The 23,120-nt window shown below is 62.2% G+C and overlaps 1 protein-coding gene across 9 annotated transcripts; it reads left to right on the top strand.

Annotated features, from left to right (window-relative positions):
- The first annotated feature begins 46 nt into the window (after positions 1-46).
- PCNX3 (pecanex 3) lies at positions 47-22,097 on the top strand. 9 transcript variants are annotated; one of them, XM_082627022.1, is made up of 35 exons: positions 47-371; positions 859-938; positions 1,176-1,275; positions 1,399-1,438; positions 1,540-1,635; positions 1,861-2,988; positions 3,495-3,618; positions 3,701-3,879; positions 4,095-4,185; positions 4,593-4,728; positions 5,952-6,112; positions 6,909-7,062; positions 7,345-7,377; positions 7,654-7,825; positions 7,929-8,039; positions 8,390-8,481; positions 8,643-8,752; positions 8,930-9,035; positions 9,135-9,227; positions 9,407-9,557; positions 10,698-10,842; positions 11,192-11,369; positions 12,123-12,260; positions 12,416-12,522; positions 12,943-13,001; positions 13,102-13,317; positions 13,962-14,215; positions 17,956-18,186; positions 18,354-18,457; positions 18,768-18,915; positions 19,008-19,238; positions 19,313-19,587; positions 20,853-20,986; positions 21,074-21,372; positions 21,449-22,097. In XM_082627022.1, the coding sequence occupies exons 1-35, from the start codon at positions 219-221 to the stop codon at positions 21,641-21,643; spliced, it is 6,024 nt and encodes a 2,007-aa protein (XP_082483148.1). In that variant the 5' UTR covers positions 47-218; the 3' UTR covers positions 21,644-22,097. The 9 variants fall into 9 exon arrangements, with proteins under 9 accessions (XP_082483148.1, XP_082483144.1, XP_082483142.1 ...); XM_082627018.1 differs by having other exon boundaries at positions 751-938; positions 3,704-3,879; positions 12,123-12,231; positions 12,393-12,522; XM_082627016.1 differs by having other exon boundaries at positions 751-938; positions 3,704-3,879.
- Positions 22,098-23,120: the final 1,023 nt, after the last annotated feature.

Raw genomic sequence — 23,120 nt, 5'->3', positions numbered from 1 at the left:
CTCCACCCCCGCGCCTGGGTCTCGCACCGCTGACTGCCCGGGCCGGCCCCGCCCCCTGCTCGCACCCTAGCCCCACCGACCTCTCTCCTCCGCTGGGGGAGGCCATGGCGTGAGCGCGAGGCCGGGCCCCGGGGCCCTCGGGCGCCACGCGGGGCATGGGCCGGGGGCCGCCCCCATGAGGGTCCCGGGAGGAGGGCGCGCGCAGCAGCGGCGGGGCCATGGGGTCGCAGGTATTGCAGATCCTGCGCCAGGGGGTGTGGGCCTCGCTCACCGGCGGTTGGTTCTTCGACCCACACCAGAGCACCTTCTCCAACTGCTTCCACCTCTATGTCTGGATCTTCCTGCTCACCTTTCCTTTCTTGCTGTACATGGTGAGACGCTGCCGTCACCTGTAACTCCCTCCGGGGAAAGGGAGGGCAGATGTCACGGAGGGGTGCAACCTGGCAGGGATTCTGGGCTGTGGCTAGGGCACTAGGATGTAGGAAGAGGACTCAGTGCAGAGTTTGGAGTGTGTGGAGGAGAGGCCAAAATTTTCTGGCCTGGGTGACCTTGAGACCCTCACTTAGTTTCTCTCCAGTTAGAAAGGAGACAGGCACCCCCCCCGCCCCAACAGGGCCTTCTTACTAGTTGTATGCAGGGGCGATGAAGTCCTGTTGTGAATTTGTGAATCCTAGCCTTGACTGTGGCGGTAGGTCCACCCCACGGGGGCAGGGCTGTGTGAAGAGGGACCTGACTTGCTGCCACCTCCAGGTCCTGCCCCCCAACTTGATGGTGGCTGGTGTGTACTGCCTTGTGGTGGCTGTCATCTTCGCTGCCATCAAGACTGTGAACTATCGGCTGCATGCTATGTTCGACCAGGGCGAGATTGTGGAGAAGCGCAACTCTACCGTGGGGGAGCCAGAGGAAGAGCCTGCCCAGGGGGACGGCAGTCTGCCCAGGTGGGGCGAGGCAGGGCCTGTGTTGGAAATGGAGGGCCCTTGGTGCCCGGGCCTGAGCACTGGAGGATGGAGAAGGGGCTTAGGGAACATTGGGTCCAAGAACAGTTGAATGTTCTATGGTTGGCCCTGGATTTATCAGGGGGATCTGTGAGGAGAGTAGAGTGATGGGGATGGTGGGAGAAGTACCATGTGAAGAGGGAAGGTTAGCTGAAAGCTACTGTTCTTTTCCACTGCTAGGGACCCTGGAGTGGAGATGACAGTATTTCGAAAAGTGAGTTCCACTCCCCCCGTACGCTGTAGCTCTCAGCATTCCGTGTTTGGCTTCAACCAGGTCTCGGTGAGTGGTCCTGGCCCTCTCCCTTCCCCACTCCTCTCCTGAGAGCCTGTCCCCAACACGGGTATGTCCTGAGCCTACTTTTTGCCCTGTTTGCTCCTTTGTACTTTTTTTTCTATTGTTCAGGAGTTGCTGCCCCGGATGGAGGACTCTGGGCCCCTCAGAGGTAGGTGGCTGCTGTTCAGAGCTGAAGGTGGTGGTGTGGAGTAGGGGATGGTGCGTGGAGGCCTTGATGTCCTGCTGACGCTTTTGGGGCTGTGGTTGCAGACATCAAGGAGCTGGTGCGGGAACAGGGCAGCAACAACGTGATCATGACCTCTGCCGACCGAGAGATGCTGAAGCTAAGCTCACAGGAGAAGCTGAGTGAGTGGGCATGTTGGCAAGAGCCTGGGGAGAAGACTCGCTGTCTTGTCTTTTGAGTCACCCCAACTTTTACTTCCCTGGGCTCTCTGTGTTCTCTCAGATGGGACCTCCTCAGTGTCCTGCCCCACTGGGTTCTCAGAAAACGGGGCCATAGGACCCCCTCAGCCACCAGTCCCTTTTGTAGAATGCCATTCTGTCGTCTTCTGTCTTTTTCTTTTCTGATAGTTGGAGACCTCCCCCAGACGCCTCCAGGGGCTGCCCCAGACCCATCTCTCCCCAGCACGGACTCTTCAGAACGTTCTCCCTTGGCTGGAGATGGCGCCCCCTGGAGTGGGAGCAGCGTGGCTGACACTCCCATGAGCCCCCTGCTGAAGGGGAGCCTCAGCCAGGAGCTGAGCAAGAGCTTCCTGACGCTGACCCGGCCCGACCGGGCCCTGGTAAGGACCAGCAGTCGACGGGAACACCGCCGCGGAGCGGGCGGCTACCAGCCCCTGGACCGGCGGGGCTCGGGTGAGCCCACACCCCAGAAAGCCGGCTCCTCAGACTCCTGCTTCAGTGGCACTGACAGGGAAACGTTGAGCAGCTTCAAGAGTGAGAAGACCAACTCGACCCACCTGGACAGCCCCCCCGGTGGGCAAGCTCCCGAGGGCAGCGACACAGACCCACCCTCGGAGGCAGAGCTGCCCGCTTCACCAGATGCCGGGGTTCCCTCAGATGACACACTGCGTTCCTTTGACACAGTCGTAGGAGCAGGGACGCCTCCGGGCCCGGCTGAGCCGCTCCTGGTTGTACGGCCCAAGGACTTGGCCCTGCTGCGGCCTAGTAAACGGCGGCCACCTGTGCGAAGACACTCCCCCGCTGGCCGTGCCCCTCGGCGGCCGCTGCTGGAAGGCGGGGGCTTCTTCGAGGACGATGACACCAGCGAGGGCAGTGAACTGAGCCCGGCCTCCAGCCTCCGGTCCCAGCGCCGCTACAGCACCGACAGCTCCTCGTCCACTTCCTGCTATTCCCCTGAGAGCTCTCGGGGTGCGGCGGGGGGGGCCCGGAAACGACGGGCCCCCCACGGGGCTGAGGAGGGGACGGCTGTGCCTCCCAAACGGCCCTATGGGACCCAGCGGACGCCTAGTGCTGCCAGCGCCAAAACGCACGCCCGCGTGCTGAGCATGGACGGGGCAGGGGGTGATGGCCTGAGGGGCCCCCTGGCTGGCTCCAAGGCTGAGCTGGAGGTCCAGGCGGGGGTGGAGCTGGCAGCCGGTGAGCCCGCTGTGCTGCCCGCCGAGGCCCGCCGGGGGCCTGCGGCCAACCAGCCTGGCTGGCGGGGGGAGCTGCAGGAGGATGGTGCTGTGGGGGGAGGTGAGTGCCGGCTCCAGAGCTGGGGGGAGGCGAGCTCGGTAGGGACGTGGGTTGGGGCCAGGGGCAGCTGGAGTGGACCTGGTCAGCCTCTGTCTCAGGCAGCAGATGGACAAGGACGCGGCGACCTAGTGACGTTGGCTGCCAGGCGCCTCAGATAAGCAAGGCTGGAGCGGTGAGGAGACCGAGGCAGAGACCTCAGGCACCTGGCTCCAGGTCCTGCAGGTAGCACCCGAGCCTCTGCTCTGTAGGACTCTCAGTAGCCACGCTCACCTTCCTGGGTCGCCAGCGGGGCAGAGCAGGTCACGTCCTTGTGCCCGCGTGTGGAAACTGAGGCCCGTGTGGTTAGGTGACCTGGCTGGGCCACAGAGGCGGGATACGGTTGGACTAAGCCTGACCTTTAGCTCCACCCATGCAGGGGCGTCTGTCTCCCCCACTCCCCCAACCCTCCCTCAGGCTCTGTCCAAGCCTCTGTCACTTATGCTCGGGGGGCCTCTCTCTCTGGTCAGCTGCCGAGGAGACTGGCAAGCGGGACCGCTCAAGCAGCGTGAGGCGGGCACAGGCCATCCGGAGGCGTCACAATGCTGGCAGCAACCCTACCCCCCCTGCCTCGCTCATGGGCTCGCCACCCAGGTGAGCACCTGCTGGCTGCTTGGACGGGAGGGGGTGCCGGCTGGCTCTAAGGGGTGCTGACCGTGAGCCGACCCCTCCCCAGCAGCCTGCAGGAAGCTCAACGGGGCCGGGCTGCCTCCCATTCCCGGGCGCTGACGCTGCCCTCTGCCCTGCACTTCGCCTCCTCGCTGCTGCTCACTCGGGCCGGCGCCAACGTGCACGAGGCCTGCACCTTCGACGACACTTCCGAGGGCGCTGTGCACTATTTCTATGACGAGAGCGGTGAGCCCCTCCCCCGGTTCGTGGCCAAGCCTCTTTACCTCCTGCTGAGGGTCACGGTCCCAGCAGCTGTGCTCTTGGTGCCCAGGGGCTGGGCTGCCATCCAGGGGAACTCAGCAGAGGGTTTTCTTCACTTGATGGCCCCGGTGCCCACGTGGGTTGGGCCTCCATGCTCCTGTCCCTGACAGGCTACCTTGTGTCCCACACCCGTGCCCCAGGCGTGCGGCGTTCCTACACCTTTGGCCTGGCTGGAGGCGGCTACGAGAACCCGGTAGGGCAGCAGGGGGAGCAGGCAGCCAATGGAGCCTGGTGAGTCTCCAAGCTTGGGCTCTCCCGACCCAGCAGCCGATGGGCTGCCATTTCTGGGGAGTTTTCTGTCTTCTTTCTTTGGGCTGGGCAGGGGCAGCTCAGACCTCTAGGAGGAGAGGAGGGTGGGCGGCGGTGAAGGGCAGGGAGCGGTGAAGGGTGGGCCTGCAGGGATCCCTTGGGTCTCTGGCTCCATGGCACTTCCAAGCAGGAGGCTTCCAGGGCCTTCCAGGAGGCCCAGGACCTGGGAGGGAGGCACTTCTGCCACCTGACTCCTCTGGACACCCCTGTGCTCCTGGGTATTGGCGCAGCTCCCTTGGGCCCCCAGTCATGGCCTGGCCTTGGCCTCGACCCCATTCCATTCCCAGCCTCACCCACAGCCCCGACCCTCACGGCTGCTGTTCCCACAGGGACCGCCACTCGCATTCCTCCAGCTTCCACTCGGCTGATGTCCCAGAGGCGACAGGTGGCTTGAACCTGTTGCAGCCGCGGCCCGTGGTCCTGCAGGGCATGCAGGTGCGCCGAGTGCCCCTGGAGATCCCAGAGGTGAGGAGCCAGCGTCGGGGAAGGAGCTGCAGGGGGCGGGGTGCAGACCACCGAGCATTCACCCAGGCACCAGGAGGGACGGGTCACCCTGAGTGAGGGCTCCAGGGGCCCTGAGGTAGCTGTCTTGACCTTTGATGGCCAGCACAGGGCGCACAGGTCCTGGACCTGAATGGCTCAAGGAGTCGCTTATTTATTTACTCATTCAACGAACGTGTCTGGGATAGTTTTGTTTGCCCTGGAGGGGCCCACAGTTAGTGGGGACGGTGGGCGTTAGCAGTGGCACTTGCAGAAGGGGCAGTTGAGCTCGCCTGGCGGGGGCAGTGCTGCTCCCTGTGCTGGGCGCCTGATGCGGGGGGTCTTGAGACACGTTCGAGCTTGTCGGTCTCAGCAGAGCTAGTAAAAGCGCCTCCTTTCGTTCCTGAAAGCATCCCGACGTGAGCAATAACTGATGCGGTTGGCCAGGGAATAACAGAAGTACTAGGGATGTATGAGACACAGACTCGGAGTTAAACAACAGTCGTGAAAGTAGCACCCACACACCCAGGGCCACAGAGAGGCCGTGGGCAGCGCCCAGGAGCCCCACGTTCCCCTTCCTGATGCGTTTATTCTCTGACGGTCACGTGGGATAGCAGTGTTGTCCTTCCACAGCTGAGGGTCTCCTCCAGAGGCAGGGGCCGTGCTGCTGGGCTCTCCAGAGCCCAGCACAGGGACAGGCTCCTAGTTGTATCCCATAAACACTTGTTGAACTAAAGACATGAGAAGCCCGAAGAGGTTAAGTAGTTGGTCCAGGGCCTCGCAGCGCTGGCACTGGCACCCAGACCTGTCCTCAGGGCCAGCGCTCCATGTGCTCCAGGGTAGGGGGGTCAGAGTGAACCCTGAGGGCTCTGTCTGGGAGGAGGGTAGTGTTTGTGCTGGCTCCTGAAGGATAAGGTGGATTTCTCTGAGCCCAGGAAGAGGCGGGAGATGCTGCCTGAGTGGGGAAGACAGACACAGGAGCTAGTAATCCTGGCGTCCAGCAGCCCCGGAAGCCCCCACGGCCACTGAGGCCCGTCCTGGGAAGCTGGAGGAAGGAGTAGGCCCTTGGATGGAGGGTCAGGGCAGGCCGCGGGGCTGCTACATGGTGGGGACTTTCTGTGTTGACCAGCCAGTGTGTGCTGGGGGGTGGCAGTGGACCACGGGGGTGGGGGGTGCGGGGCTGATGGCCGCGGCCATGGGGACCGCAGTTTGACCTGCTGGACCAGGACTCCCTGCACGAATCCCAGGAGCAGACACTGATGGAGGAGGCGCCGCCCCGGGCCCAGCACAGCTACAAGTACTGGCTTCTTCCCGGCCGCTGGACCTCTGTGCGCTACGAGCGGCTCGCCCTGCTGGCCCTGCTGGACCGGTGAGCACCCACCCCTCAGCCCCCAGTCCTTGATCGTCCCTGGCCCCTGGCCTTCCAGACTGTGAACGTGTGGAGGCTGTCATGGCAATGGAGAACCTAACTGCTGGGGTTGCTGAGGGAGCATGGAGAGCTGGAGTCTGCAGTGGGATTTCTTTAGGTGCTTCTGGGTGCAGAGGGGTGGCCGAGTGGGTGGTGCTCTGGTCGCTCCTCTCCCAGAGCTTTGCTGGAGACATTGTTCCTGTTCAGTGTATTGTTTTTTATTTACTTCTGGGTGAGTGTCAATTAAATTGAATCCTGTACCCTGAAAAAGCTAACGAACCATCTGTCTTAGCTTTCCGTTTCTTCGGGAGGAAACTGAGGCCCAGAAAGTGAGAGAGATCAGATGATGTTTGTTGTCGGGGTGAATGATTTGGGCCTGGAACCTGTGTCCTGGCTTCCTGTGTTCTGGATTTCTCCCGGCGCTGTGACCGGTGTTTTGGGGGTACTGCCTGTGTGCGTAGCATAGCGAGCAGGAGCCAGAGATGGGCAGATGCCAGAGTGGTGGCACCTGAGGCCTCAAGGTCTAGAGGGGGCAAAGACTGGGATCGGGATGCAGGGTAGCAGTGGGGTGGCTTCCTGGAGCGGGTGCCACCTGGCCCGGAGAGGGCATAGCTTCACATACTCAGGATGACGGCTGGCGTGGACACCGGCCTGGACATGGGCCTTTGTGGCTGGGTCCTGTGTCCCCCATCCCCTAACCCCTTGCCCCACTAGCAGGTAAGGAGGTGGGTGTGCTCTGACCCTGCTGTCTCTCCAGGACACGGGGGCTGGTGGAGAACATTCTCGGTGTCGGCCTGAGCAGCCTCGTCGCCTTCCTGGGCTACCTGCTGCTGCTCAAGGGCTTCTTCACCGACATCTGGGTCTTCCAGTTCTGCCTGGTTATCGCCTCCTGCCAGTATTCCCTGCTGAAGGTCAGGCCTGGCTTCCTGGGTCTCTTCCCTCCCATCTCTTCCCAGATGCACCCCCCTTCCCAGGACCCCTCTTGCGGGTTGAGCTCAAAAGCAATTAAGATGCTTCAGGTCCCCTGTAGCCACCCCCCATCCTACAAATGAGAGAACTGAAGCTCAGGACAGTTCAGGGGCCTTCCCTGGTCATTCATAAGGGCCCAGAAGTGGAATCGAACAGATCCTGGGGCTTCTGACCCTCTCGTGGGCGCTGGCTCTCATCACCAGTGTAGCTCTTGTCTCTTCCAGAGCGTCCAGCCTGATGCAGCATCCCCCATGCACGTGAGTACCAGCAGAGCAGCACCTTTCCCCGCGAGGCTCAGGCCTGGGCCCTGGGCGGGACTGAGACCAGGTGGGGAGGGGGTCGGCTGGGGGAGAGGCAGGGCTCCCTCAACCACCCCCATCCCCCCTAGCTCCTTGGTCCTTCTGCCCCCAGCCTGCCAAGCTTTCTATCTTGGACCCAGGGCCAGGCACGGGACACATGAGAGTGTGTGTGTGCACGTGCAAGTAGGGTGTTCAGTAGGGGAGGCCCGGCTCCTCACAGGCCCCCCTCTCCAGGGCCACAACTGGGTGATCGCATACAGCCGGCCTGTCTACTTCTGTATCTGCTGTCTGCTCATCTGGCTGCTGGACGCCCTGGGCTCAGCTCAGCCTTTCCCGCCCGTCTCCCTCTACGGCCTCACGCTCTTCTCCGCCTCCTTCTTCTTCTGCGCCCGTGATGTAGCCACTGGTAAGGCCGGGCAGGGTTGAGCTTGCCCAGGGAGCGAGGCCCCAAGGGTGGGCCGAGGGGCAGCCTGCAGGCTGACCGGGCCTCCGCTTCCCCTGCCCGCCAGTGTTCACCTTGTGCTTCCCGTTCGTCTTCCTCCTGGGCCTCCTGCCCCAGGTGAACACCTGTCTCATGTACCTGCTGGAGCAGATAGATATGCACGGCTTTGGGGGCACAGGTATGGGGCCCACGGGTGGCTCGGGGGTGTGGAGGCAGTGCGGGGCCCCGGAGGGGCTATGGATTATGGCTGCGGCTCTGGCTGTTCGCTGAGCCTTCTCCCGCGGCTACATGGCGGTTCTGAGAGCCTATCTCTTCCCCTCCCCTCCCTTCCCCTCCTGTCCCCTCCGCAGGCAAGTGGTTTAAACCCAAGAATGCCAGGGGTTCTGAAGGCCTCTCCGGGCTGGGGGGAGCAGAGAATAGTGGGCTGGGGACAGGGTCTGGGGGAGTTGAGGGGCAGTGGGGGGCGGTGGGGTGGGCGGCCGGCAGGTAGGATCTGGGCTTTACTAAAGGCTGTCGCTCACCTCGCAGCCGCCACCAGCCCACTCACTGCGGTCTTCAGCCTCTCGCGCAGCTTGCTGGCTGCTGCCCTGCTCTACGGCTTCTGCCTCGGAGCCATCAAGGTAGGGATGACCTGTCGGTGGCGGGCATACGGAAGCCCAGGGGGTTGTTGGGACAGGGCTGTGAATTGGGCTCAGCAGTGGCTTCTCCCACGGTTGGGGGACCGCCCCCCGCCGCCATGCTTATCCTCATCCCCTCTGACCAGCATGGGTTCTCTCCCCAGACTCCTTGGCCAGAACAGCACGTCCCCGTCCTTTTCTCTGTCTTCTGTGGCCTCCTGGTGGCGCTGTCCTACCACCTAAGCCGGCAGAGCAGTGACCCCACCGTGCTCTGGTGGGTGCCCGCATGTACCTGTCTGTGTGCGCACGTGTATACGTGTTTGCGTGTGTCTGTGCGTGTGTGTCTGTGCATGTGCCTGTCACCACCTGACATGGCAGGGGTTGGGGGTGTGTGTGGGAGGAGGGGCAGCCTCCCCAGACCCAGGCCCCTGACTCTTCTCATGCCCCCCAGGTCTCTGATCCGGAGCAGGCTCTTCCCTGAGCTGGAGGAGCGGAGCTTGGAGACGGCCCGCGCCGAGCCCCCAGACCCACTGCCAGACAAGATGCGTCAGTCAGTGGTGAGGACCGGGAGTGTCAGGGTCTAGTCTTGGGGTGCGGGGGTGTGGTCAGCCACTGGGTGGCGGGGACACCCAAGCTGGTGTTTCCTGACCCTGCAGCGTGAGGTCCTGCACTCTGACCTGGTGATGTGTGTGGTGATTGCTGTGCTCACCTTTGCCATCAGCGCCAGCACCGTCTTCATTGCCCTGAAGGTTCGTGTGGCACGGGCCACCCCTCCCCCTCCCCCCACCTCAGTCTCTGCCGGAGCCCGATTGCCCTGAGGGCCTGGGCAGCCGTGGCCTCACGTCCTTCCCCGCCCCTGGCTGACCGGTACCAGGTGGCCCCGTGGCCCGTCTCCCTTGGCTGAGCCTCCCGCCTCTCCCTCTTGCAGTCCGTGCTGGGTTTTGTGTTGTATACGCTGGCTGGGGCCGTGGGCTGCTTCACACATTACCTGCTGCCGCAACTCCGCAAACAGCTGCCTTGGTTCTGCCTGTCACAGCCCGTGCTGAAGCCACTGGAGTACAGCCAGTACGAAGTGCGCGGTGAGTGCCCCCCGCCCCGGGCTGGGACACCTCCACCCCTCCTGCCCTGATTTCCAAGCGGACCTGCAGCCTGATGGGAGCACAGGCCTCGCAGCTCAGAGTGCCAGCAGGGGGCAGCCTCTGCCCACACCTCCCCGTCCGCTCTGGCACTGGCCCTGCGGCCCCTTCACTGCCCTCTGTACCCACTCCTGCGCCCGCTTCACCCTGCCTGCTTTGCCCTTTTCCCACCTGCCTTGCGGTCTCTGAGGAGATGGGAGAAGTAGAACCCTAGGACCTTAAAGGGACACGTTGTCGAGAATTACAAGCTGGCTACCAAAGAACTACACCAGCCTGGCATGCATTTTTACTTGGATTCTGCAACACAAACACCCCTGAGCCTATATTTAAACACCTGGATTTGTTTACTCTTTTTCTTTTTTTTTTTAATATTTATTTGTTTATCATTTTGGCTGCTCCGGGTCTTAGTTGCGGCGCACAGGATCTTCATTGCGGCTGTGGGATCTTTAGTTGCAGCATGCGGACTCTTAGTTGCGGCATGCATGTGGGATCTAGTTACCCGACCAGGGATCGAACCTGGGCCCCCTGCATTGGGAGCGCGGAGTCTTACCCACTGGACCAACAGGGAAGGCCATAAACATCTGGATTTGTTATGCGAAGGTCCACATGCCTTTTTTTTCATAGACAATGAAGGATTTTGCCCACTGGGCCAGCATCTCCATGTGGCTGCAGTCAGCTCGAGCCAAGTGGCAGGGGCCCCCTTCAGAAGGGCCCTGAGGCTGAGGATCACTGTGTACTTGGGCCTCACCCAGCCCGCCCTGGCTCCGGTGGGCACCTGGGGTGTCGTCCTCAGCCTTTATCTCACAGACAGCCGAATGGGCAGAGCACCTGCCCTAAGCCCCCAGCACACCCGACCTGGGCCTCACCGGCCTCATCGCCCTCATCTGGGCCGCCAGAGGTCAACCCCCTGCCCCGCAGCCGCTCCGAGTCTCTAGGGACCCCGAATGCCACATCCCCACGTCCTGGGGTTTGCCGTCTGTCCAGGTTCCCCTGGAGAGCACACCCGTCCTGCCCCGTGGCTGGAGGGGAATGCAGAGGAGCCGGTGCTAGACAGCAGTCCCACCTTCCCACCTTTCGTTGCAGGTGCCGCCCAGGTGATGTGGTTTGAGAAGCTGTACGCCAGCCTGCAGTGTGTGGAGAAGTACCTCATCTACCCTGCTGTGGTGCTCAATGCCCTCACAGTGGACGCCCACGCGGTCGTCAGCCACCCGGACAAGTTCTGTCTCTAGTGAGGACCGCCAGCCCCCTGCCGTCCCACCGTCCACATCTCCGTGTGACACGGGGAAACTGAGGCCCAGAGAGGGAAGGACACCTGCCTCAGTTGCCCAGCAAGCTTAAGTAGGCCCCCAGCTCCTGACACCCTTTCCGGTGAAGCCGCTGCCTCTTCAAGAGCAGATGTGTCTCTCCAGTGTGTCTGAAGGGGGTGACCTCTTTAGAGAGCAGAGACGAAGAGTCACTGGCCCAGAAGAGCAGGGGCCTGCCCAGCAGAGCCCAGGCCAGGGCCAGCAAGGGATGGGCACCCACACCCACTGTGCCGAGTCTGCGCCCAGTGCCTAACGCCCACCCCTCACCCACAGCTGCCGGGCGCTGCTGATGACCGTAGCTGGGCTGAAGCTGCTGCGCTCGGCTTTCTGCTGCCCACCCCAGCAGTACCTGACCTTGGCCTTCACCGTCCTGCTGTTCCACTTCGACTACCCGCGCCTCTCCCAGGGCTTCCTGCTCGACTACTTCCTCATGTCCCTGCTCTGCAGCAAGGTGAGACTGTGCAGCAAGACTCCAGGCTGTGCAGCGGGAGCAGGCCTCGTGCCTTGGTGCGGGAGACCTTCCCCAGTCCACGTTAGCCACACTGGGGGCCTTCGCAGCGGCTCCTGGCGGGGCAGCGAGCATGCTGAGGTTTAAAGCGGGTAAGTGATTTGCCTCAGGTCTCCTGGAGAATTGGTGGTCAGCTGGGATTTGAAAAGGACTGTTCCCTGGCTCTGCGCTGGAGTCTGCAGTGGTGCCTGCAGGGTGACCCCAGCGCAGGCCTGAGCTTTCAGCTCACTCATGTGGGCATTCTAGTCTGGTTTCTGGCCTGGCCCAGGATGATGGCGATCCAGACTGTGTCCCCCTCTGAGGGCAGGGCCTGTGACTCTCTCTTAACTCTTGGTACCACAGTTGAGACCCAGCCTCATCGCTGAGAGTGGCGTGGCCTGAGCAAGTCATTTAACTGCTCTACCTTCTCGAACCTCAGTTTTCTCATGTGAGAAATGGGACAGCAGTAGGAGGCTCCCAGAGTGGTTCTACGAATTAAATGGCTAATGTCCCCTCGGTTGCTTTGTCTGGAGCTGCTGATGGTATCGGGGGCTTCAAGGCAGGTCCAGAGTGTAAGGGCTGGGAGTGATCTTGAGCTTGACTCCCATGTAGGCAGCAAGTGGCGTAGCCCCAAGGCTCTGAGTGGGTACTTGGTGGACCCCCCCTCTCTGTGAGTGATCTGCGTATCTTTTACCTTCCCCCCTTCCAACCCTGCAGCTGTGGGACCTGCTGTACAAGCTGCGTTTTGTGCTGACCTACATCGCGCCCTGGCAGATCACGTGGGGCTCGGCTTTCCACGCTTTTGCCCAGCCTTTCGCCGTGCCACGTACCCAGCCTGCCGCCTGCTGCCTGGGTGTGGGTGTGCAGGGAGGACCGTAGCCTGGATGGGGCTGGGGGCTGCCAGGCGGGTGGGCACGGGGGTGGGGGGCTAGTGAGGGAGGCCGGGGAGGGTCCTGCGTGCCCGCCACCTCCTTGACTCGTGCCCAGACTCGGCCATGCTGTTCGTTCAGGCCCTGCTCTCCGCGCTCTTCTCCACGCCGCTCAACCCCCTGCTGGGTAGCGCTGTCTTCATCATGTCCTACGCGCGGCCCCTCAAGTTCTGGGAGCGTGACTACAAGTGAGTCTCGTGGGACACAGAAGCAAGTGCCGGGGGCGTCCCTGAGAAGGACTTGGCAGAGGAGCGGGATGGCTCCACCGGGGGGCAGGTTGCTGGGAGAAGGGAAGGAGTTTGGAGCCCAGGCTGGGTGGGGCGCTGTGGGCTTCAGGGAGGTGGCTGATCCAAACGGGGCAAAACTCGAGCCAGGCTGAGGCCTCGGGCTCACACCCTGGGCTTCCTGGCTGTGTGGTCCCGGGTGAGTCCCCTCATGTCCCTGAGCCTCAGCCTCCCCCTCTGTCACGGAGCTGTCGTGGCGTCTGCCTCAGAGCGCAGGGGTGTGGGTTCGGAGGGGAGGTGCTTGGGGCTGGCGGGAGCAGTCGTCTGAGCCCTGGGCAGCCTCGCCCTCTTGGCCACCTGTGTTGTCGCCCTCTCTCTGAACAGCACTAAACGTGTGGATCATTCCAACACCCGCCTGGTCACACAGCTGGACCGGAACCCTGGTGTGTACCCGGCCATCGGGGGCTTTAGGGCGGGGCCTTCCTGGAGGGAGCCTTGCTCACTTGTCACGTTGTCCATCTGTCCGTCCATCCTGGGTCCCAGGAGCTGATGACAACAACCTCAACTCGATCTTCTACGAGCACTTGACTCGCTCGCTGCAGCACACGCTGTGTGGGGACCTGGTGCTGGGCCGCTGGGGCAACTACAGCCCCGGCGACTGCTTTGTCCTGGCCTCCGACTACCTCAACGCCCTGGTGCACCTCATCGAGGTCGGCAATGGCCTCGTCACCTTCCAGCTGCGTGGCCTCGAGTTCCGGGGTGAGTTGTGGGGCCGAGTTTGACAGTGTGTCGGGGCTGGACTCTAGCCCTGCTCTCCTCCAGTTTGCTGGGGCCCTTGAGCAAGGGGCTCTCCCCGCCGGGCCTGGGTTTCGTAGTCCGAGCAGTGAGGCGGCAGGCTGCCTCCGGCCCAGCCCCGCCCCTGCCCTGACTGCGGCAGGTCTGTAGCGACCAGGCTGCTCTGATGAAAGCTCGGACCTGGAGCTTCCGCTGGCCTGCTCTGCGGTCTCAGGCCAGGACCAGGTCGGGGGCCACACATAAGCCCTGGTGAGTGAGCCGGCTCCTTGTCCTCAGGAAGCTGTGCCTGGCAGATGCCAGCTTCAGCGGGGCTCACAAGTGCACAGGGGCTCTAGGCACAGCTCGGGAGCAGCACGAGCCTGAGCTTCAGTCTTTGCGTCTATAGATGAGGAACCAGACCCTGTCCCCTCCCCACAACCCTCAACGCCCCAGTCCCAGCCCATCGTGGCCACTAGGAGTCAGGAGGAGAAAGGGGCTTGTTTGTTAATCGGTTCACTTAGTAATGGTTACTCGCGTCGCATCTTGGGGAGGTGCCTGGGCACTGTCTGGGGAGGAGGTAGGCTGGGGTGTCCCTGTGGCCCCCTGACTGGAGCCCCCCTTCCCCACAGGTACGTACTGCCAGCAGCGTGAGGTGGAGGCCATCACAGAGGGCGTGGAGGAGGATGAGGGCTGCTGCTGCTGCGAGCCTGGCCACCTGCCGAGGGTCCTGTCCTTCAATGCCGCCTTCGGGCAGCGCTGGCTGGCCTGGGAAGTGACGGCCAGCAAGTACGTGCTGGAGGGCTACAGCATCAGCGACAACAACGCTGCCTCCATGCTGCAGGTCTTCGACCTCCGCAAGGTCCTCATCACCTACTACGTCAGGGTATGAGGGGCAGGCGGCTGGGGGGCAGGGGTCCCCGCCGGTGAGTGCTCACTGGCCAGGAGCATCCCAAAGGCCATCCTCTGGATCCTTGGGAGCCTGCTTTGCCCAAGGGAAGCAGAGGCCTCAGAGTCTAATCAGCCTCCAAAGTGTCACTGTTGGACAGCGGGCCTCAGAGGCCCATGTGACTCTCTGACGGTGGGGAGCCTGGGGTGGGGGGCCCCCTGTCACCCTCCTCCAGGAGACTCACGTTGGGTGGTGAGTCCTGGGGGCCGGTGGGCAGCACATGCACAGATCCTTTCTCTGGGCTTTGGTCCTGGGAGGGGCATTGCTGATGCCAGCCTTCTAGACCACCAGCCCCACCCCACGCCCCCCCAGTACAGAGTGACGGTGATAGTAACAGTGGTGGCAGGAGCGACAGTCTTAGGAGCAGCTGCCAAGCAGCGGTGCTCACCGAGGGCTGGGCTCTGCCAGGCACCTCTCCTGAGCTGGGTGAAGCCCACCACACCCTCCAGGAGAGGTCCCGCTGCCTCAGGTGTGGACAGTGACTTGCCTGAGGCCCTAGAATCAGGAGGAAGTGCCAGAGCTAGGCTTAGCCCAGGCCTGGTCCTCCCTGTCTCAGCCTGGGTGCGCCAAGCCAGGCCTGAGGGTCTCGAGGCCTATGGTAACGTGGCAGGGGGTTGGTGAGGCACAGTGTGGGGTCCGAAGGGAGCCGTGGATTGGGTTCTGGGAAGCTTGAGGTATTGCCTTCTTTGCTGTGCCTGTCAACCCCCTTGAGAAGTGGGGATTCTCGCAGTTCTGTGAGGTGGCAAGGATGATGAGGGCGCTACAGGAGTGGGGTGAGTAGGGGTCACAGGTCCCCTCATGCTCTCTTAGCATCTGCCCTGGGGCTTGTCGTGGGCCCAGAAGAGGTGGCCTGTTGGAGTGCAGGTGAGCCTGCCCACCTGAGGTTCTCTCTAGGGCCGTCCTGTGCATCCCCTCGCTGTCCTTCGCTGCCAGTGGGCACCCCATCTGTGTCGCTTGCCAGAGAAACTGTACTTTCTCTACTGTGGATGTTTCCACCCGTCCACTCCTAGGGAAGGGTTTGTGAGCCCGCCCCATCCTTACTGTCACCAAGAAAGAGACTGTAGTCCCAAAAAAGGCATTCCCAGCCGCAGGTCACCCAGGGGTTACAATCCTGTCCACCTTCCTCTCCCCGTCTCGAGAGAGGCACTCCTGCCCAGGTCTCCCCACTTCCTCCCTCTCGGCCAGCGTAGGCTTCTCGTGGCGGTGCAGCAGACCCCAGCCAGGCCCCCGGCTAGCAGGCTGAGATGAGCGCCGCCCCTGTCCAGCTTCTTGAGGGGAAGCCGACTTGCCGCAGCTGCCTCAAAGGCTGGGCAGAATCACGGCCATGTGGAGGCGCCTGGAGGACCCAGGGAAGGCTCTGCCCAGGATGGAGTGTGGGCTGAAGTTTGGAAGGATGAATGGGGGCTGCTGAGGCGGGGCCTGGGGGGAAGCAGGTGTGCAGGGCAGCCTCACGGGCCTGGGGCGGTTCAGGGATGTGTCCCATCCAGCCCTGGGCTTGGCAGACCAGGCGGAGCCTTCCTGTGCAGATTTAGCCCCCTTGGCACCTCCCACCCCTTGTCCTTCGTGGAAGTCACTGAGTGCAGTTGCGTGAGAGATTCAGTGCAACTCCCGCGGCCATGGAGACACTGGCCCTCACATCCACCTGCAGCCAAGCCTTGGGGTGCTCTTAGCATTTCCAAGCCCAGGCACATTCATTCTACTGTTTGATTCTTTTTCTTTTTCTTTTTCTTTTTTTCTTTTTGCGGTACGCAGGCCTCTCACTGTTGTGGCCTCTCCTGTTGCGGAGCACAGGCTCCGGATGCGCAGGCTCAGTGGCCATGGCTCACGGGCCCAGCCGCTCCGCGGCATGTGGGGTCTTCCCGGACCGGGGCACAAACCCGTGTCCCCTGCATTGGCAGGCGGACTCTTAACCACTGCGCCACCAGGGAAGCCCCTGTTTGATTCTTTTAGTAACTCTTGGAAGAGGCGAGGTCAGTGTAATAGGCCCCTTTCACAGTTGAGAAAACTGAGGCTCACAGACCCATCCTTGCAGTTAGGTGGGATGAAGGCAGAAAAAATGCCACAGTCGTGATGCTTATGAGGATTCAGTGAGCTGCCCCACGTGAAACACTGAGCAGAGCCACGGAGCTGCCAGCAAATGCTTGCAGGCGGGCACTGTTACTCCTGAGAACCACTCTGAGGGCTGAGCCCCAGGATTGCTGGCTCCGTAGAACACCATGTGGTTGTGCAAGTTAATGGAGCACTTCTGTGTGCCAGGCCAGCTCCTCCCCAGGTCCCCAAAGTTTTTTTTTCTGGTTCTTCTTGGGGGCTGCGGAGATGCCCTCTGAGCAAGAAGGTCAGTCTGGAGCCAGTCTGCCTGGAGCCCAAGCTGCCCCACGGCCCTCCTGTCCCCATTCACCCCATTAGGCTCCTTGTGCCCCCTTCCTCTTGGTAAGGGGGCACCCAGCCCTCCCCAGACTGCCCACTCACCTGCCACAGCCGAGGCAATGCTGGGGCCAGGCTCCCAGCTACCAGGCAAGCTGCTGTGTGCCGGGAACCGAACTGATGAGGCTCCACTTATAGCCATGGCCTCCAGGTGTCCCCACCATCACCACCCAGGGAGCTCTCTGAGGCCCTTGGCTCTTCCTGGCTTGTACTGTGGCCATTTTGCCCAGGCTCTTAGCCTTTCCATGTCCTACGAGAGCCATCCTGCTGGACTCCCCTACTGCCTAGGTACCCTGTGTTCATGGCCAGCTGCGCCAGCCTCCCCAGCTCTGGACTTCCCACCCCTTCCCCAGGCAGAAGCCCATCCCGTTGGCTCCATCCCAGGGCAGCGCACAGAATCCCAGTAACCTCACTGGCTGCCAGCTGCCAGTCTCACGCTGCCCATCCATGCTGGCTGTGTCAGCTGCCTGCTTCCAAGAGCTCCTCTCCATTTGCCTAAACCCCTGCTTAGAAGCCAGCAGAATCTCTTAAAGGGTCCAGGAGCCCCTGACTTTGGGCACAGACGCCATGCCTCTGGCTTTTTTCTGAGGGGAAGCCCTGTGGCTGTCACACGTCAGCTGCCTCAAGGGGCCCAAGACCTAGGGGCACTTAGGCCCCACTGGCCTGCAGGCAGTCCCACAACCTTAATCTGACCTTCCGGGGCCTCTGAGGTCTGGATGCTACAGCATCGTGGTACTGAGGTGCTGGCCAGCTCACCCTGCCCTGCTGTGTAATCGTGGGCAAGTCTGTCGTCCGTCTGGGCCTCAGTTCCCCTTACAAACGGCAGGAGGGAAGGGCAAGCGTCCGAGCACTCGCCACCGTGCACCACCCTCCAGGGGACGCTCCGTGCGGAGGGCTGCTTCCTGTCGGCTTCCCACTCCCCCCTCCCTGGCCGAGAGAAGGGCAGCAGACCTGCCTGTGGGGCTTCAGGGAGCTGAGATGGGACACAGGACGGGTGTCCTGGGAAGCCGACTTCAGCTCAGTCTAAGGGAGAACAAGCCTCTTCTTTTTTTTTGGCCACACCGCATGCCTTCTGGGGTCCTAATTCCCTGACCCGAGGTCGAACCCCGGGCCTTGGCAGCGAAAGCATGGAGCCCTAATCACTGGACCGCCAGAGAATTCCCACGGAGAAGCCTCTTCACCCTGACGCTGTGTCCTCCAGTGGCCAGGGCGAGGGCGCTCCCCCAGTCACTGACCCAGCCCTCTCCTCCCAGAGCATCATCTACTATGTGAGCCGCTCTCCAAAGCTGGAGGCCTGGCTGACCCACGAGGGCATCGCGACAGCCCTGCGTCCTGTGCGGGCACCTGGCTATGCTGACTCAGACCCCACCTTCTCGCTGAGCGTGGATGAGGACTACGACCTTCGCCTCTCTGGCCTCTCGCTGCCCTCCTTCTGCGCCGTGCACCTGGAGTGGATCCAGTACTGCGCTTCCCGGCGCGGCCAGGTCCGGCCACCGCTACCCCGGGGCTGCCTTCTCCCCCTCGGCCTCCCCCCTCCCCGTGCAGGTTCTTCTCACCCTCAGCCTCCCTTGGCCTGGGCCCCAGCCCCCACCCCAAGTTCCCTGTCCCAGGTCTAAGCTGGGCTCTGGGGACGGGGGTCCTTGTGCCGCAGCCTGTGGACCAGGATTGGAACTCGCCGCTGGTCACGCTGTGTTTTGGCCTGTGTGTGCTGGGCCGCCGGGCCCTGGGGACAGCTTCGCACAGCATGTCGGCCAGGTGAGCGCCCGCAAGTCCAGCCGGGCCTGTCGCTCTCCCCTCCTCTACCTCCATGAAGAGCTCTGGGCTTCTGGCCTCAGCCCGCAGGGGCCATATCAGTCCTTCCTTCAGTGTGGCTCTTTTAGCCATTGTGACTTTGCCTGCTCTTCACCGCCCCGTGAGGGACATGGGCAGAGATTGACCTTGTCAAGATGGCGAAACCAAGGCCCAGCATAAAGAGCCGTCTCCGCTCTGACCACTGCACATAGAGTCAGAGCTCAGGAACCCGGGAGCCCCCTGTGCATTCACCTCCCCTCCTCCTCTTCCCCAGCCTGGAGCCCTTCCTCTACGGCCTGCACGCCCTGTTTAAGGGGGATTTCCGTATCACCTCCCCGCGCGATGAGTGGGTCTTTGCCGACATGGACCTGCTTCACCGCGTGGTGGCACCTGGGGTTCGCATGGCCCTCAAGCTTCACCAGGTAGGGAGAGGTGTGCCCAGGCAGGGTGGGCGGTGGCGAGGTCTCTGCCCAGGCCAGGGGCTGCCAGCCTCAGCCCTCCGTCCTCCCCGCAGGACCACTTCACGTCCCCAGATGAGTATGAGGAGCCGGCCGCTCTGTATGACGCCATCGCAGCCAACGAGGAGCGGCTGGTCATCTCACACGAGGGCGACCCGGCCTGGCGCAGCGCCATCCTCAGCAACACGCCCTCGCTCTTGGCGCTGCGGCATGTCTTGGACGACGCCTCCGACGAGTACAAGATCATCATGCTCAACCGGCGCCACCTCAGCTTCCGTGTCATCAAGGTGGGGACGGCTGCTCGCCCGACCCGGCCCCCTTCCCGGCGCGGCCTCCTGACCCCCGCGTGTGGCCTCCGCAGGTGAACCGCGAGTGCGTGCGCGGCCTGTGGGCCGGGCAGCAGCAGGAGCTGGTGTTCCTGCGCAACCGCAACCCCGAGCGAGGCAGCATCCAGAATGCCAAGCAGGCGCTCCGCAACATGATCAATTCCTCCTGCGACCAGCCGCTGGGCTACCCCATCTACGTGTCGCCCCTCACCACCTCGCTGGCCGGCAGCCATCCCCAGCTGCGGGCACTGTGGGGCGGCCCCATCAGCCTGGGCGCCATCGCCCGCTGGCTTCTGCGCAGCTGGGAGAGGTGAGCTCCGACCCCCCGCCTCTAGCCCGCAAGGCCGGGGTCACGGGGCAGGAAGCCAGGGCTCGGAGAGAGGAAGCCGTTCTCTCCAGGGTCTGACTGAGGAAATGCTGGAGCCAGGATTGAGCCCCAAGAGCTGACCCCTTCCCTGAGCTGACCCAACCGCACACCCCGCCCCCTCAGCCGGAGCTGAATGTGGCCTTTAGCCTGAAGCACCGTTGATGACGCTTCCCTTTTTTTTTTTTTAAGATTTATTTATTATTTATTTTATTTGTCTTTGGCTGCATTGGGTCTTAGTTGTGGCACGTGCGATCTTCGTTGAGGAATGCGGGATCTTTTGTTGCAGCGTGTGGGCTTCTCTCTAGTTGTGGCGAGGGGGTTTTTTCTTCTCTAGTTGTGGCGTGCAGGCTCCGGGGCCCGTGGGCTCTGTAGTTTGTGGCACTCGGGCTCTCGTTGAGGCGCGCGAGCTCAGTAGTTGTGGCACATGGGCTTAGTCGCCCTGCGGCATGTGGGATCTTAGTTCCCTGACCAGGGGTCAAACCCGTGTCCCCTGTGTTGTAAGGTGGAATCTTTACTACTGGACCACCAGGGGAGTCCCTGGTAAGCCCTCCCTTAAAAGCCATGTAGGAGGGCTTCCCTGGTGGCGCAGTGGTTGAGAATCTGCCTGCTAATGCAGGGGACACGGGTTCGAGCCCTGGTCTGGGAGGATCCCACATGCTGCGGAGCAACTAGGCCCGTGAGCCACGACTACTGAGCCTGCGCGTCTGGAGCCTGTGCTCCGCAACAAGAGGCCGCGATAGTGAGAGGCCCGCGCACCGCGATGAAGAGTGGCCCCCGCTTGCCACAACTAGAGAAAGCCCTCACACAGAAATGAAGACGCAACACAGCAAAAATAAATAAATTAATTAATAAAAAACTCCTACCCCCAACATCAAAAAAAAAAAAAAAAAAAAGTTACTATTTAAAAAAAAAAAAAAAAAGCCGTGTAGGGACTTCCCTGGTGGTTCAGTGGTTAAGACTCCGTGCTTCCGCTGCAGGCGGTGCGGGTTCGATCCCTGGTCAGGGAACTAAGATCCCACATGCCACGCAGTACGGCCTTAAGAAAAGAAAAAAAAAAAGCCCTCTAAAGTAGATGGCAAACACCTTTTAGAAATGGGACTCTGGGCTCTGAGATGGTAGGTGACCTGTCTTGGATTGGGGACTTGTGCTTGTGAGGTCTTTGTATCTCCCACCCCCTACCAACCTCTTCTCCGCCTCCCCTCCCCCAGGCTCCATAAGGGCTGTGGTGCCGGCTGCAACAGCGGCGGGAACGTGGATGACTCGGACTGTGGTGGAGGCGGCGGCTTGACCTCCCTCAGCAATAACCCCCCCTTGGCACACCCCACACCTGAGAACACAGCAGGTGAGCAGGCAGGGCCGCGCTGAACCGCTGAGTGGAGAGGGCAGCCTAGCCGACTGAAGTCTCTGCCCTCTTATCTGTCTCCCACAGGCGGTGGTGACCAGCCCCTCCCACCAGGCCCTGCCTGGGGCCCGAGGCCCTCCCTGAGCGGCTCTGGTGATGGGCGCCCCCCTCCTCTGCTGCAGTGGCCACCCCCTCGGCTCCCTGGACCATCCCCCGCTTCTCCTGCCCCCACTGAGGGTCCCAGGCCCTCAAGGCCCCCTGGCCCTGGCCTCCTTAGTTCTGAGGGTCCCAGTGGGAAGTGGAGCCTGGGGGGTCGGAAGGGGCTAGGGGGATCCGAGGGGGAGCCAGCCTCAGGGAGCCCTAAAGGAAGCACCCCCAAATCTCAGGTAAGGTTCTTACGGGAGGGTCGGGTCCTGGGCAGCTCAGGTCTGCTCTCCTACCAACCTATCTCCCCTCCCTCAGGCGCCCCTAGACCTCAGCCTCAGCCCGGACATCAGCACCGATGCCTCGCCTCCCAGAGCAGTGCAGGATAATCCGTGCTTGGACAGCAGTGCTCCTGAGAGTGGCACGCCCACTGGGACCCTGGGCGACTGGCCTGCCCCCGCTGAGGAGCGTGAGAGCCCGGCTGCCCAGCCCCTGCTGGAGCATCAGTACTGAGTGGCCTGGTGCCCTCTGGGTCCCAGCCCAGGATTCAGAAACTTGGACCCCCCAGCCTTTGGCCCTTTCTGCTGGACCACAGAACTGAGTGGCTTTGGCTCCCACATGTGAACCCTGACCTCTGGCTGCCTTAGCCAGAGCACCAGAACTGAGTATCCCAGACCTCTGACCTTGGCCCCTGATCGCTCATCCTAATTCAGGGCCTGGGCTCCCCAGACTGAGGCAGGCAGCCTCCCAGCTGGGCCCTAAGAGCCAAACCCATGGGCTGGTCCTGCTTCAAGCCCATGGCCAGGACTGACTTGGCCCCTCGGCCTGCACTGCCTGCTGGGGTAGCCCCTTGGCCTTGGACTTGGGGCTGAAATGTGGGGAGGGGGGTTTCTTTTTCTTTTTTTTCTTTCCTTTTTTTTTTCGTGCTTCGGAGACACCAGAATTAATAACACTATTTTTGATTTTGGTTGGTAGTTTCTTCTTCCATCTGGGGGTGTTTGGGTGGAGGGTAGATGAGCACAGAGAGGGGGATGAAAGATGTGGGGCTGGGCTATGATGAAGATCAAGGTTAGACCAGGGTGGGGTTCAAGTAGGACTGGATCCTCTTCCTCACAAGCCTGTTGCCTTTTCTAGCCTTGATCTGAGGTTTGCAGTTGTTCCGTTTCTCACACCCAAATGTTCAAAGACTTCTAGCTCCAGTGGCAAGTTCCTACAATTGTTAGCCTTGACCTTGGCCAAAGCCTTTCTCTGAACCTCAGTTTCTCCAGTTATAAATAAGAGATGACACCTGTCTAAGGTGTTTTAAGAATACACGAGAGCGTGTGTAGGGCAGGGCCCAGTGCTTACAAGCAGAGTGCTCGTAAATAGCGGCACTTCCTGAGCACTTGTTCTGTTCCGGGATGGAGCTGAGCACTAGTCGTCCCGGTCTAGCCCTCCCAGTTGGTTTGGAAGGCAGGTACACTTGTTCCGGTTTCTCAGCCAAGGACTGGAGGCCCGACAGTTTGCTGGGCTGGGCCGGGCCTGCCGTGGGGCAGCCGTTCAGACTGCCCGCCGCCAGGCTTCCAGTCCCCGCCCGCTGCGCTTCCCGCCGACGCCGACGAGGACTCCCGGGCCGGCCCCGCCCCCTCCGCTGCAGTTCCGCCCCCGGCATAGCTCCGCCCCCAGGCGGAGCCGGCGCCCGGAGCTGTAGCGGGAGAGCAGGCAGCTGGACCCCAGCGCGGGAGGAGGCGGCAGAGGTACCGGCGGGAGAGGGGGGAGCGGAGGCACCGCGGTCGGGCGGAACAGGGAAGAACGTGGCCTGGCGTGGGCCCGGGTGGTGTGTGGGTGGGAGGGGGGTCCTCGCCGCGTTCGCCGTCTGCACGCTCCCAACCTCCCGTTGGGCTCCAATCTCAAGTCAGCACGTCCAGTCCCCTGCCTCTGGCCGGTGCTGCCCCCTACCTCCTTTGCGGGACGGCCTGGCCCTCCCGGTGTGCGGGTGAGCGGATGCGGT

This window comes from Mesoplodon mirus (assembly GCF_964341445.2).
Source record: "Mesoplodon mirus genome assembly, chromosome: 7".
In the NCBI taxonomy this organism is placed as follows: domain Eukaryota; kingdom Metazoa; phylum Chordata; class Mammalia; order Artiodactyla; family Ziphiidae; genus Mesoplodon; species Mesoplodon mirus.
This window is presented reverse-complemented; position numbering and strand designations above follow the sequence as displayed.

Bases quoted from the DNA above. Each gene is read 5' to 3' on its own strand.
- PCNX3 (XM_082627014.1), top strand. From the start codon at position 219: ATGGGGTCGCAGGTATTGCAGATCCTGCGCCAGGGGGTGTGGGCCTCG. The intron at 2,989-3,494 runs GTGAGTGCCGGC...CTCTCTGGTCAG, and splicing joins GGATGGTGCTGTGGGGGGAG to CTGCCGAGGAGACTGGCAAG. The intron at 6,113-6,908 runs GTGAGCACCCAC...CTGTCTCTCCAG, and splicing joins CTGCTGGCCCTGCTGGACCG to GACACGGGGGCTGGTGGAGA.